General features: G+C 38.7%; 1 protein-coding gene across 1 annotated transcript; it reads left to right on the forward strand.

The window, feature by feature from the left end:
- The first annotated feature begins 1,059 nt into the window (after positions 1-1,059).
- On the forward strand, positions 1,060-14,002 carry GGPS1 (geranylgeranyl diphosphate synthase 1). The gene is made up of 3 exons (XM_010022873.1): positions 1,060-1,154; positions 9,067-9,137; positions 12,969-14,002. Exons 1-3 carry the CDS (start codon positions 1,088-1,090, stop codon positions 13,728-13,730), a joined length of 900 nt encoding a protein of 299 aa, XP_010021175.1. The 5' UTR covers positions 1,060-1,087; the 3' UTR covers positions 13,731-14,002.
- The last annotated feature ends 841 nt before the right edge of the window (positions 14,003-14,843 follow it).

The following is a 14,843-nucleotide window of genomic DNA, read 5'->3' on the forward strand; positions in this document are numbered from 1 at the left end:
TCATCTGAGCTTTTGACTGGAGAGTACTGCTGGATTACTTTCAGCAAGTGTGGAATGTAGTTTTTTTGATTCATGTTAACCACTCCCCTTAATGTAACTACATTAAAAATGCATCAGTCCATGCTTGTAAATATCAATTTAAAATAGATATTTTTATGGATAATTTATATAACTGTTCAGATGTTCCAGGGGCAAAAAGCACATCATTTCCAGGATGCGATCTAAGTAGCTGAGAAATTATGCTGAAGTAGCATGAGACTTTATGCTCCTGCTGCAGTTCCTGTCTTAAAATGACATTAGAAGAATTGTTTTTGAGCTGCCGCATCTGCAGTGCAGCAAGGAAGGCTAGAGGTGAAAGGACAAAATCTATTACAGAAAAGAGTCTGGAAAAAAATGCAGATAAAGATGACCAGAGTTATGTGAACTGAAACATAATCAATAGACAATTGTTGAGCTATGTAGGGGTTAGATCCTAAAAGATTGCTCCTAAGAGACTTATGTATATAGCATATGGGAAAGTATATAAAGATGTCTGTATGCTGAAACAGAGATAAGAAAATGCTATATTCCTGTTCTGCCTTCTAAAACAGGACCAAAGAATTCTATCAGAAGGCTGAAGCTAGTGTACAATTTATTTAGGTTGCCTTGGTGTGAGGTTTTTTTCTGCTCTTAGGCATCTCTACTTTTGTATGGGGAAAGTATTTAAGGAAGTCTAATCAGATCAGTCATGAGGTTTTTTATGTGCTGTCTCCTCTAAAGTGGAGCTTCATTGCTGCAAATGCTAATGTTTTAAATACCATCTGAGCCCTCCAATCCATAAAAGAGCACACCAAGTCTAGGAGTTGTTTCAAACTATTCATGAATAAAGAAAACTGTGTTCAGTACATATGCTTGTTTCTTTTCTAAATAAAATCTGGGAAAATTTTATTAACTGAAGGTGTTGTGCAAAGTTGGAGTATTTGCACCTAACGTTGAAGTCGGCTGACATTAATTGCATGCATCTACTTTTTACTTCTCTATTTCTTGGTCTAAATAACGTTAAATAACACTTTCTTTAACAGTGAACTACCTCTTATGAAATAAAGAAATGGATGGGATGGATGAAACATCTAAAAGAATCCTAGAGCCATACCAGTACTTACTTCAACTGCCAGGCAAGTTTCTTTGTACTGTGTTGTTCTTAAATATCAAAAGTGTTTTCATAGCATGTATAAGCCAAGAAGTTTATCCATTCTTGATTTGTGGAGTGAAAAGTAATTAAAAGTAACACTTTTCAGTATTTGCTCTTTTCTTCCTCTTGCAGAACCACACATTTTGAGATTGCTACAATAGCTCTTGAGTCTGTTGCAGTGTAAGTAGTATTTTCAGTTACTCTGTTCTCTCTTCAGAGTAGCTGATTTCCTATGTTTTACAACTGGGAAGGGCAAATACTGAAGACTTGATCCCATTCTTAAAGAAAAAAGCATCATCAGCCTGAATTTATCAGCTTCCTATACTGGACTCAGTGGGTTGCGTTTATTTTTGTTTAAAGTGTGTGTTTCTTTGGTGTAACTTGTTCTGCTGGTATGTGTAGAGCCAGTTTTCAGCTGTCCCTGGATTGTGTGACTTGCCAGAGGATCAACCAGTCCTTGTGTGGTATCAGGTCACTAGAAACACATTTAGATTATTTTTTCAGTCTTGAATGGTGCATATTTTAGCAGAATTCAGGATGCAGTTTGATGAAGAACTACTGTGTGGATGTGCCTGTCAGAAGCCTCTTTGAACAGTCGGATTGCTTGTTGTGGCTTTTACTTGTGCACCTAATGTGTGAGGAAGGCTATACAAGCTGTCAAAGTGACTTTGTAAAAATAGTAGTGGAACTACCTTGTCATGGGGACTATTGCATGATTGCCTGCTGTCCAGCTTTTATTGCATACTGGTGGAGTTAAAGAAGATCCAAAATATGGTAACTATTAAGGAAAATAATTTGACCAAAATTATATCTGACCACGGTAGAAGATCTACCTTCTGGACAAGTAGTAAAATGAATCACAAGCACAGTACTATGTGGTTTTTGCACATCTGCAACAAGACCTCTATATCAGTAGGGTGGGTCCCAAGTCGTCATACCTGTATATAATTTCATTATTGATCTCTGCAAATACTCAGGATTGTTTTGTCTATGTTAGTGATTTTATTTGACTTAGCAGTTATCACTCCATGAGTTGAAAAATAAGAAAAGGACAGAATTTGGCAGTAACATGTCTTTTTAATGCCAGAAAGCTCATTTTCCATATCTTCACAGTATATTCCATTTGGGTATGTTGACCTTAGTTTTGCTAGAGAATTTGCTAGAGAATACCTTGAGAAATGAGCCTACAATGTTCTAGAGATCTTCCTAAGAGCTGGTCCTGAAGAAACCTACTTTCCTCCAACACCATCTTTAAGTGTACTTTTTGTTTGGTTAGATTATCTCATATAACCAGTGTATATTGTAACACCTCTGTATCTTTAGTTGCTAACTATTTTCTTAAGCTGTCGTAAGTACCAGCAAAAAAAGATTAGCTTCCTAGTAGGAAATATGCAACAACCAAAAAGTGCCCTCCGAAAAAGGCTTCCATAGGCAAAAGTGCTCGACCAATAGCTCTTCAGTCAGCTTTCACTTTAAATGATCCGTCTAGGATATACACTTAACCTTTCCACCTTGACTCCTATGGCTAAACTCCTGTACCTTGAGCGAGTTCAACCTTGATTGCTTTAAACTGATGGCTTATATAATGTTATACTTATTGATAGCGCAAGCATTTTATCCTGCTAGGGTATCATAAATTTGATTGTCTGCTTTAACATGATCTCTTCTTAGTTTACCTTGTGGAGAAAGTGAGGGATAAGATACACCTCTCTCTATGTAGAAATACCTGTATATCTGTGGAAAGATATGTACTGAGTGACAGGTGAAGCAGAGAGGGTTCACAGTCATATAGCTGGATGCTTACTGTTTTTGAAACACTGGCTTTGCCCAAAGTCAGCTATGCCTAGTATGGATCAGTAGGAACCAGTTACTTGTGTGGACCTTGGAATCAGTATGAGCACCAGTGCTTGGTGAAGGGGAGAAATTGGGCATATGTTAGCTGTTCGCAATTAGGGTGGAGCCCAAATGAGATGCCTGAGCTAATCTAACAAGCTTTTGCTGAAAGAGGCAGTTTCATTCCATCTTCTTTATGCTTCTGGCAGTGTACTCCTGCTTCTTAACTTGTGCCAGTTCTCAGCTTGCTAACTAAATGATCAGATAGTATCAATCACCTAACCTGTTAAAAACTTGCCTGGCTAATCTTTTCTTGTCTTGTTAGTGAGCTGGCTCAAGGGTGGGGAGAAGGAGCTGTTTCTGTGTTGGATCAGCTTGAGCCCTGAGGGGCTTTTGCAGAGAGTGTCAGATATGTACACTTATGACCCTACAGTAGTCCAGCTGCTTATCTTTTTATTCTAGTTTAAAGACCAAACTCTCCAAGCAATTTAGTAACCTATGAGAACTTGAATCAATTTAGATGCATATCAAACTCTGTTTACATAAAAGGGATTGTGTAACAATATTAAGGTTGGTTGGGGGAGGTGGTGGAAAGGTGCCTGCCAATGTCATCTGTAGTGTAAGAACACAGATTTTAATAACTGTTAAGGATTAATCCCTTAATGCAAGGAGTTGATTACTCTACTTAAATGTCTCTTCCTGGAGACATTCAAGGCCAGGCTGGATGTGGTGCTGGGCAACCTGCATCTAGATTAAGATGTCCCTGGTCGTTGCAGGGGAGTTGGACTAGATGACTTTCAAGATCAGTTCCAACCCAAACTACTCTAGGGTTAATGAAATAGGACTACTGATGGTAACAGTTTGGGGATGATACTTAAACTAAGCTTGTCTGTTTCTTTTGACTTCAGCAGCACTAGGACAGAGAAGCTTAAGGTGGTGGGGTTTTTTTGTTTGTTTGTGATTTTTGTTTTTTACTGTGTTGCTATTTTAACTGCTAGTATGGTAATTATTGTTTATCCCTTCACTAGCAGAAATTATTGCTTGGGAGAACACACATTCTATAACAGCAGCTTCTCTTGTAAAATCTCATTGTAGTAGAGCATTGCCATACTAGTTTATAGCGGTGTTCTACTTAATCTAGTATTGTGTCCTTTACCTAAACAAAGCACAATAAACAGGATTAATTTTCACAAATACTGGTGTGGTTTGTCTGAAGGTGGCCTGATTCACACATATGATAAATCTTTTATCTTGAAGTGGCTGAATTAACACCAGTAGCTGTTTTTGCAGCATTAAGGAGTATATGAAATTTCAGTTGCAGTGAAACTGATATGGTCAACATCTTGCTACTGAAAGGGGTAGGCTCTGATCCTATTCATAACTGTACATTGTACATCTTCCCTTTCATGTCCCTCTGGTCTTGGCTGCAGTCTTTCCTAGGCTTGTTCAGTAAGCTAAACAATAAAGACTGGCTTTTATTTTTAGATTTTTCTGCTGGTCTGTTGAACTTGACCAGCTTGGAGAAGGAGTTGAGCACCAGAAGGCATGATCTCTGCCAGTGGCACAACCACACTTGGCACATCAGAGGCTTCAACTTGGGCAAATTTCCTGAGGGAGGCTGTAGGTCTCCAATATCTGAGCTGCAGAGACGCCTGAGAGCACCCACTGGGCCAGAAGAAAGTGATGTCCCTGCCCCTAAAAGGTGTGTGCAGTGGTGGAAAATGTGTCACAAAGCAAGGGAGCAGTGGAAGAGGGTCAGCAGGCTGCACAGCATCAGAAATAGCAAAAACAGTGAGACCCTGCAGGTTCAAGACCCTGAAACATCCAGGTATATTGAAGGAGGGGCAGGAACAGTCTATGCATGTCGCATTGTGAAATGGATACTCTCACAATGGTGAAAACTCAGAGCTGATGGCTTCTGGCACCAGGAGGAAGATTCCTGTTCCTCAAGCAGATGTGCAATTGCCAAATAGGTTTAGCGCACTGAAAGAAGACACAAAGATGGGATCTTTAGATGCAACAAAGCATTAGACCAGCACCTGGGCAGCAGCAAGTGATAGTAGGGGGGGAGACTGTCTCCTGCAGGGGACAGAGCTTCTGTCTTGGGGACATTTGCTGTTTCTGGATAGCTCTGATCAGGGATGCTATAAAGGAACTGCCAAGGTGTGTTTCACCCTCAGACTACTTTTCTCTGCAGCTTTTCCACTTGAGCACTAATGGATATAGCAAGAGGATGCCTGGAGCTTATCAGGCATCACCATGTGGCTTTTGGAATGAGGGCCAAGGGCACAGGAAGCTCCATGACCCTCAAACCCTGTTTCCCTCACCATCAAGAGGAACAAACAGGTCCTGCATATCAACAGGTGATTAGTTGAGTTTTATGACCATGGGACTCCCTCTGTAGGTCAAGGACTACTAGGAGGAGATAGCATCCACCTACCCAAGTCAAGGCAAAAGTCTCTGCAAACAGTCTGAGCAACCTGGTGAGAAGGGACTTAAACTAAAAATTACAGTATAGGGGAACGACTACACACAGGCAAGTAAGGAAATGGTGAACTTCCAAACAAAAGGCTGTAAGCTGATGGAGACAAAAGAGACATCTTGTAATCAACAGAGCACAGCTGAAGGCGGCTCATCTTAGGTGTATGCATGCAAACAAGGAAGTATGAACAGGACAACGTGATGGGAGAAGCTCTCACTTTTTTTCCAGGGAATGTGCAGGATTGGGTGCCTCTCTGAAGTGTCTATACACAAATGCATGGGGAATAAACAGGAGGAATTGGAGGTCTGTATGCAGTTACAGGGCTACAGGTTTTTTGGGGTATCTGATGTGGGACAGCTTGCACAGCTGGAGTGCTGCAATGCCTAGAAAAGCAATCTGGGGTAACCAGGGCTGGGAATTGCTTTTTATGTGAAAGGGCAACTGAATTGCATGGAGCTTAACCTTCAGGTGATAAGCCTGTTGACAGCTTGTGTTTTAAGATTAGAGGGCAGATCAATAGGGAGACACTATAGTGAGTCTTTGATACAGATTACCTGAGCAGGAAGAAGTAGATGAGGCCTTCAGACAACGGGAAGAGTCCTCATATTTACAGGCGCAGGTCCTCATGAGAGACTTCAGCTACCTCAGTATCTTGCAGAAGCAGCAACCAGCAAGGCACAGGCAATCCAGGAGGATTCTGGAATGTATCAATGACCACTGCTGACACTGGTGATCAAGGAGCTGATGGAGTAAGGCTTTGTGCTGCATTTCACGCTTAGAAACAAGGAAGAATTGGTTAGGACTTGAAGTCTGGAGGCAACCTTAGCTGCAGTGAACATGGGATGGTGGCATTCGGGATCCTGAGGAGAAGGAACAAGGCAAAAATCAGGATCACAACCCTGGACTGTTTAACCCTATTTTGAATAGGGGAGTTAAGCTAGACAATTCTACAGTGACCTTAAATCTGTCACAAGTGGCTGCCCAGGTTTAGAAATGTATATGCTTGCTCTCTTTGCTTGTCTTCCTGCAGTTCACTTATTCTGGCTGTGGTGGTTTTGTAGCTGTGTGAGGAGGTCTGCTTGGGGAATTTATCCATTTAGCGTTAATCCATTAGAGGACAGAGGTAAATGTGAAAATGTACAAGATAGCTGAGGTAGTAGTTTGCTTCCTCTAGAAGGGCAGTACCCCCTTCCTTCTGTCTCAGCATCTGCTGCTTACCCTGTACTAACTCTAGGAGATCCATTTCATAAGCTGACTCAGTACCTAAAGCTGGCAGAAAGCTACCTTAGCAAAAAGGAGTTTTTTACTGGTATAGTAAGTTGAATTAGCTTGGTGAGGCTCTAATGAGGGATAGGTTAATAGTCCCTCTGCTCTTTCCCATGCTGTCATAGCCCTTTTATGTACCCTCACTATCAAGTGGGGTGCTGCCCTAAGGACATAATTTGTGGTCACTTCAATGCAGCAAGAGTGAAGAAATACTAATCAGGAGCACGTCCAGAGCTGGAAGTCTGTGGGTTTTGGATCTGTACCCTGTCACAAGAACAATTGTGTATATAGAGAGTAAGTTAGGCTGACTTTTCTTTCTTATAGAAGCACCTCCGCTATCTGAAGAGGTGGGAGGGATTATCTTCAGTACAACATCTTTAACTTGATTTTTGTTTCAAAGATAAGGGGTTTATAATCTTATCTGTAGAAGGAATTTCATCAGAGTGAATCAGTTACATTCTGATTGATTCCCCTCCCCCCGCTCACCTTTTCCACCTAGCATTTCTAATAAGAAAAGCTTTCTATAGTTACTGTTTGATTTAGGTAATATTGGACTTTTAAGCAGATTAAACCAAATGCATTTAGCATAACTTTAATAAAAGCTTGATGCAGTTATGTCTATTATTATAGTTCTATACAGTAGCTAGAGTGTCTAATTTTAGAAGTTAGACCTCTATATTCTTCAGTTTCACAATAGCCTGCCTGAAATAAATAACAGAGCAGTGACACATGACAGCAAAGAAATGGGGTAATTCTGCCAGTGTTAAGTTTTACTCCTTTTAATTTTGTCCTAGTGTCCTTGGATTGTTGCCCTGTCTAGTCTGCGGAGAGGAAAGGTCTGGCAAGGAATGGAGGCTTCTGCATTTAGCCTTTTGAGACCAGAAACCAAAACCATTCTATGAATAAAGAAGCACCTTTTTGTTACTCTTTTCTAACAGAAACCAGAAGATGGTGGTGACAGGAAACAGTGGAAATGTTTGAGAATTGAGACAAAAATTGAACCCCTCTGAGCCAGGGAGTAAAAGCCCAAACCACAAAGCTACTGCTTACCTGGTGGTGACTTAATTAGAAATGGAAATATCCTCAGTCCAATTTCTTTATGGTATATCACTGCAAGTGAATCTCTACCCATTTTTATTATTCTGTTCTGTATGTGCTGGTCACACAGCAGTAGAGAAGCCTTGGAGAGAGACTGAACTGTTGAAATTTCTTCAGTGCTATGGGCAAGATGGCATCATCGACATGAGGACTAATATTGTAGAATCCTTAACTGGCGTCAGTAGATCTTGAGACGAGTAATATGGAACCCACTGTCTAGGTTGCACTGCTTGGAAATTTAAAGCTTTTATTCCAGATGCCTTGTTGATGTGAACTACATATGCAGAGCTGTTTGTCTTGCAGTTGTTTGAAGATCTTAGGTATAGCTGAGTTTCCCAAAGTTCAGAGCAGCATTGTCTCCATGTGGGTAGGAGGTGACTTTATTTCGTATTGATCATCAATCAGTACATGACTCCTAACAATTTATTAAAGAAAGCTGGCATCAATGGGTTAACTTCTATTAAAATTAACTCATGTAAAATGTATCTGGATTGAACAGTAATTCTTATTTTAATACTGAACTTTGACTTTTGATCTTGTCTTTCATTCCTATGAAATGGAGTGAATGCTTGGCTCCACCAAACAACGTTTAGCCAAAGCAGAACAAATCCTATTATTTTTAGGTAGATTTCTTGGGTGTAAGATAAATACATGAATTATTGGAAAGTTCTGTTCAAGGTGTTCTGTTCAGATTTTTTTTTTAGAGTTATCTATCAAATATCACTTTTGTGCTTCACAAATTGTCAGTAGCAAGTGAAGAATACTACAGGAGAAAGACCCAAAAATGGAGATGAATAAATTTTCAACAAATATCCATATCTTTGACTAATAATGAATCATAACTGAAACTTCTTAATCTGTTACACACACAAAACCAACATGCCTAGCAAACTAGGGTTTACTTTCAGAAGTAGTAAGTTGATCTGTACATGTTAACAACATAGTCAGGATCACTTACTAACTAAACTGCCAAAACTAAATATAGTAACTGTAAATGTGTGCTTCTTATATTACTGTGAAATGTTAAAACACTGATATAATTGATGTTTATACAATGAGGAAACAAGCTACCCACTATGATGTGTTTTCTGTTGTCGGGTGATCACACCAATCGATTTACTGGTCTCACATCAGCTATAGGTGTTAAGACAAACTGCTGTCCCTAATAATGAACTTCATGTGCTTTTTATAAATGCCTGTAATATTTTTATTGTAGGTAAGCAAGTGAGAACCAAACTGTCACAGGCCTTTAATCACTGGCTGAATGTTCCAGAAGATAAAATACAGGTACTGACTAATTACTTTAAAGGGCTATTAATCTTTCTTCCAAGACTACTGATAACAGATGATTCTCTTACATAGCGTAAATGATCAGCAGTCTTAAATGTACTAATTTCTGAATACATTAAATAAGCTTTCGGGAAAACAACTTCAGTGCAAAGCTTTGACTGATGTAACACTAAAGAAAATGACTTCCATGGCTTCTCCCATGTAGAATAGTTACTTAGTTCCAAGTGTACTCAACCTTTTAAGTTGTAGATAAGCAGTTACCATTGTTACCTACTTAATTATTAACACTGAGTTTTCAGTGACTTATGAAAGAAACTAGACAGTTACCTTATAAACTACACAAATATAATGGTTGGAAAAAAAATCTTATGGTTTTGATACAAAAATTTCAAAATCAGAAATGAACTTTATAAAGCACTATTTATTCTGGACCTGAAACTGTGGGCTTCTTATTCAGTTCAGAGTCCTTACTCGAACAAGAAGCTTTAAACTAGGAATTTCTGTTGGACAGAGCTATGTTAGATGTATGGCTGTGTATTTATACACTGTGACTTGTCAAATGAAAACTTATCTTGGTTAGACTACAATTTTGCGAACTGCATCTAGAGATTGCAAAATATTCTGTGTCCAAGACAATGTAAGGCATTAAAATAACCAGTTATGGGTTTTGACATTTAGCAAGCTGGTCCCTAGTAAGTTTTGTTAATTGTTGGCAGAAGTACCTTGGAAGTTGTGAAGGAGTCTTCTTTCATGTGGCTTAAGAGTGACACTTAGTAGTTCTCAAATAGCAAAATGGTCTAAGTGATATAAACAAAGGAAGATGCTGCATTCATCATCTTGTAACTCTTCTATATTTCAACCTGTCTCTATAACTTTTTAGATAGATTTATTCTGGCTTCTAGCGAGACACATCCTATGCTTTCCGCTCAGCTACATATCTAAATAAAACGTATTATATAGCAACCTATGTATTGTATGCATAGGTTTAGTCTAATATGGCAGATGAGAATTCAAACTGGAAGAAGCCTCTGGGAGCTATCTAGGACAACCCCCTGCTTAAAGCAGGTCTTGGTCCCTAGCTACTTAAGTTTTCTGGGAGCCTTGCTGAGTTTTGAAAATGTGAGAATGTAGACTCTGCAGCCTTAGGGCCTGTCTTCCCATGACAACTAACTTTTCCATTATGTCCAACTGGGATTCCTTATGCTGCAGTTTGACTGTTGCCTCTTGTCTTCTTGCTGAGCACCCATGACATTATGGATCCGTCTTCTTTCATGTACTGTAGTAAACTAAAGCAGCAGTGCCTCTGTATGAACAGAAGTTACCAGTTACACCTGTCACATTCAAACTGACAATCATATAACCATTACTAAAAACTTAGACCACTTGTTCTGGTTATCTTTATGAAGATTACTGATGTTTTAATGTTTCCTTTACCACATAAGCTATTTGTGAGGGAACTTGATAGTCTTTGGGTCATTCGAGGACAAAAACAAGGCCCTGTCATCTTCAGTCTGCAATTATTATTGCTATTGTGCATACTTGTACCAATTTTAATAACTTTAGGTTGTTGAAGTCTGAAGGACCACTTCTAGTCATCTTTTTGACATCTCTTGTAATCTTCTTAAGACGTCCTAGGTGTCTAGCAGCCTGATTCCCTCCTAGCTATTTGTACTTCTTTTATTAAAATCTGAATTCTTGCACTCGTTATGGGACTTTTTTACACCTTAGATCATTTGTCTTCATGTAGTTTTAGATGATACAGTTGAGGCTACTGTTCCTTGGTAGTTGATTTTACTAATGGCTGCCACCATTTCACTTTTTTCCCAGGCAAGTGGTCTTTTCTCTCTCACTTCCCTACTTACTGCATCTCTAGTACCCATCTGATGCTGCACTGAGACGCTTCAGCTTGCTGAGCTAGAGAACACTGGGTTTGTCAGATGAACTTTCTTCTAAAAAGGCACTGAAATGGCCTAGTACAGGGCCAAGCAAACTTTAAAGCTATTGCAAGAAGGGAGATAGAAATCTGTGTGTCAGAGTGATAGTGCAGCAGCTACTGATTGGATAGGCTTAGGTTATAAGAAGGCCTAAGACTCTGTGCTTGTTTTTCAGCTTTCGTTATGAAGAGCAGTCCTTTCATTTCCTCAGGCTGCTTCCTGATGTCTTCTAAAATAAGCTTCCCCGCCCCCCGCTGTCTGAACTTTTTTGGTCCGTACTTTCAACTCTGAAGCATTTTTGACATTGTCTTTTAAGTTCACAAGATCACTTAATTCAAGCACTCAGTCATGAAGCACTGTTTCAATTAAACCTTAAATGTCTAGAAGCTGCAAAAGTTCATCAAACTGACAGTATTGTGAAATAGGTTAGTAAGAGAAATTCTGAAATAGGCTTATCTGAGGAACTTGCAGAAAACAGGGAGACTTGAGACTTCCCTGATGTTACTGAGAATGACATAATGGACTAAAAGAACATTCAGACAAATAAAATAGGTATGCAAAGTTGCTTTCAGTAAGTATTCTATCCTCTAATTTAAAGTCAGTGGACAGCAACATAACTTCGCAGGTCAAAGTGAGGCTTACTTCTAACTGGTAGATGAGTCATTAGTGTTTCTTAAGTAGGTTGTTCTTGGATTTATATCTTGGACAAACAATTGGATTGCTGGGGTTTGGGTTTTAGTCTCTGGGATGCTGGTCACTGAATACTAGGTGGCTTGCTGCTCAAGAAGATGCTTGCAGTGAAGTTCTTCCTACAGCACCCAGCAAATAGTACCATACTAGGTACTTGCCAGTATTTAATGGTGGCCTTAATATTTTTTTAGAAGCAGATTTCTTTGATGAATATTGACTGAGGGCAATGTTTGTAGCTAGCAAATGTAATTGGTTCATTAGCTTTAAAACCATATCTTAATGTGTTTTGCAGTGAGTTTATACAGCATGCAGTTTTACATGCTTAAATTTATTTCCATGTAAGCAGATGCTGAATATAGCTGTTATCTGCATAACAGCTGTGTAATAAGAACTGTATATAGTAAATAATTAACTGTTAATAACAGCATATAGTTAATTAAGAGTTAAAGCTCTTAATTTCTGGTTCAATTGTCCTGTTTTGGAATTAAGGTTCACTTTTAGTCAAAAGTAATCAGCTACAAACTTGATGTTCTGAACAGTTTATTGTGTACCTCAGGTGATACATGATATTTTTCCACCTAGTAACACGCAGTAAGTCTTTAGGAAGCTTCCCAAAAAGTTGTAGCTGTTGTCTTTCTGTCAAGAATTTTCCAAATGATATGTTTCAGAGAGAATAGTCTGTCTTTTAAGAACTCAGTACTGAAGATAACTGCACAAAGTATGGGGAAAGAAAGACAAACTCTCTCCATTTATTAAAGCAAGGTTTACAAGACAAATATGAATGATACCCAACACTTGTAAGAACTGACTTTGGAGATCTCAAGTTAGTGCACCTAAACTTGTCACAACATTGTGTTGCTTTTCCTCTATTCATGTTTCCAGTAACAGTTACTGCATGACTCCTAGACAATGGCATATTTTAGAACTGTAGCAACAATGAAGAGGAGCATGCAAATGGAAACATTTCGTGGAGTAAGTTCACTTTGAATCTGAAAACGTTACACAAAAGACAGACCACAAGATCCAGGACTTACAGCAAACTGGCTCGTAAATCTGTATTAATGGTAGAAGCAAGTGGACTAAAGGGGAGCTTCAGTGATAGAGAATACCATTCTTCAATACCTTATCCATTTTAAAAAGGGTTTTGCAAAACTGCAGGTTAAATTACAGTGGGAGACTTAGTAATTTTCTCTTCTTGTAACAGGTAATCATTGAAGTGACAGAGATGTTGCACAATGCAAGCCTACTTGTGGATGATATTGAAGATAACTCAAAGCTGCGACGGGGCTTTCCAGTGGCACACAGTATCTATGGAATACCATCTGTAATCAACTGTGCTAATTATGTGTATTTCCTTGGTTTAGAGAAAGTTTTAACCCTTGATCATCCAGATGCTGTTAAAGTTTTTACTCGTCAACTTCTGGAACTCCATAAAGGTCAAGGCTTGGATATTTACTGGAGGGATACTTACACCTGTCCTACGGAAGCTGAGTATAAAGCTATGGTACTGCAAAAGACAGGTGGTCTCTTTGGATTAGCTGTAGGCCTCATGCAGCTGTTCTCAAATTATAAAAAAGACTTAAAGCCACTACTTAACACACTTGGTCTCTTCTTCCAAATAAGAGATGACTATGCCAACTTGCACTCCAAAGAATATAGTGAGAACAAAAGTTTTTGTGAAGACTTAACTGAGGGCAAGTTCTCATTCCCAACCATTCATGCCATTTGGTCAAGACCTGAAAGTACTCAGGTGCAAAACATTTTACGTCAGAGGACAGAGAACATAGATATAAAAAAATACTGTGTACATTACCTTGAAAATGTGGGTTCCTTTGAGTACACTCGGAATACATTGAAAGAGCTTGAATCTGAAGCCTATAAACAAATTGAATCACTTGGGGGGAACCCCAAGCTTGTAGCACTAGTTGAACAGCTGAGCAAAATGTTCAAAGAATCTGAAAATTAAAATACTTCTGAGGGTAGATAAGAACTTTTTAAAAAGGGAAAATAACCAGACTGTGAGAGGTGTGATGATCAGTCTAGTTTAAAACCCTTGTGTAGTCACATTACAGAAATTACTGTTAAAAGCAATTTGTCACTGAGTATTGAAATATTTACCCTATTATCTGTACCATCTTAACTGTAACTGCTTGCAGATGGCCTTTTTAAAGAGGATGTACTAGAACTGAAACAAGTTTTGACTCTAAATGTGATCATGTTTACACAATCATCGGCATTATTTCAGGCCTAAAACTCTCATATCTTTAAGCAGGCTACTGTAGATTTCTGGCTGAAATTGTGTTAAATTAAATCAGATTTTCCTGAGTGTCTTGTGCATTTTCAAACAATGCTCTAGTAAAACAAAACGTATGATGTTAAATAACAAGATACTTCCAACCACAGTGCACATAAAACTGTTGTGTGACATTTCTAAGTTAGACTTGTGAAGATCAGATGGATCAGCTGGTGAAGTAAATAGCCTATCTAGCTTCTGGGGATATTTTCAGGGGAGTGTGAATTATGAAAGATAGTATTTTATATGCAAATAAGACTAATGTTTAGTCTGAAAATGTAGCTTTATAAAGTTTTCTAAGTACCTTAAAGAAAAGATTCCATCACATCAGCAAAGCGTAAATTTGCTGCTGATTCAAGCTCTGCGGTGAATAATTTTGATTGCCTGGTTTTAGATTTCTAAACTGTCAAGTATTTTGTAGCTAGGAATTCAAATCTATGCATTGGAGCTCATATATGTAACTGTAAATAGCAACATCATAAGCTGCTACTAGAAATGGAATGGGATTCACACCAGGTCACTTCAGAACACTGTAATAGGTATAGGTCTCATTAATCTCTGCTTATAATTGAGGAGGGATTCTCCAGGAGCTAATTCATTCATGTCCCGAATTCCTATTTAGAGGCATGTTATAGGTCTCTCTGAAGAGACAAGTTCTGTGATTTTTTGCTAAAACAAAGTACAGCATCTTGTTCTACATGCTATAATACCACTTCAGTTTTGTTAATGGCTTAAATAGTACTTTAAAATTATGTACACAGACACAGCAAAATGGAACTGGAACTG

This window comes from Nestor notabilis, unplaced genomic scaffold (genome assembly GCF_000696875.1).
Source record: "Nestor notabilis isolate BGI_N333 unplaced genomic scaffold, ASM69687v1 scaffold24569, whole genome shotgun sequence".
Taxonomy (NCBI): Eukaryota; Metazoa; Chordata; class Aves; order Psittaciformes; family Psittacidae; genus Nestor; species Nestor notabilis.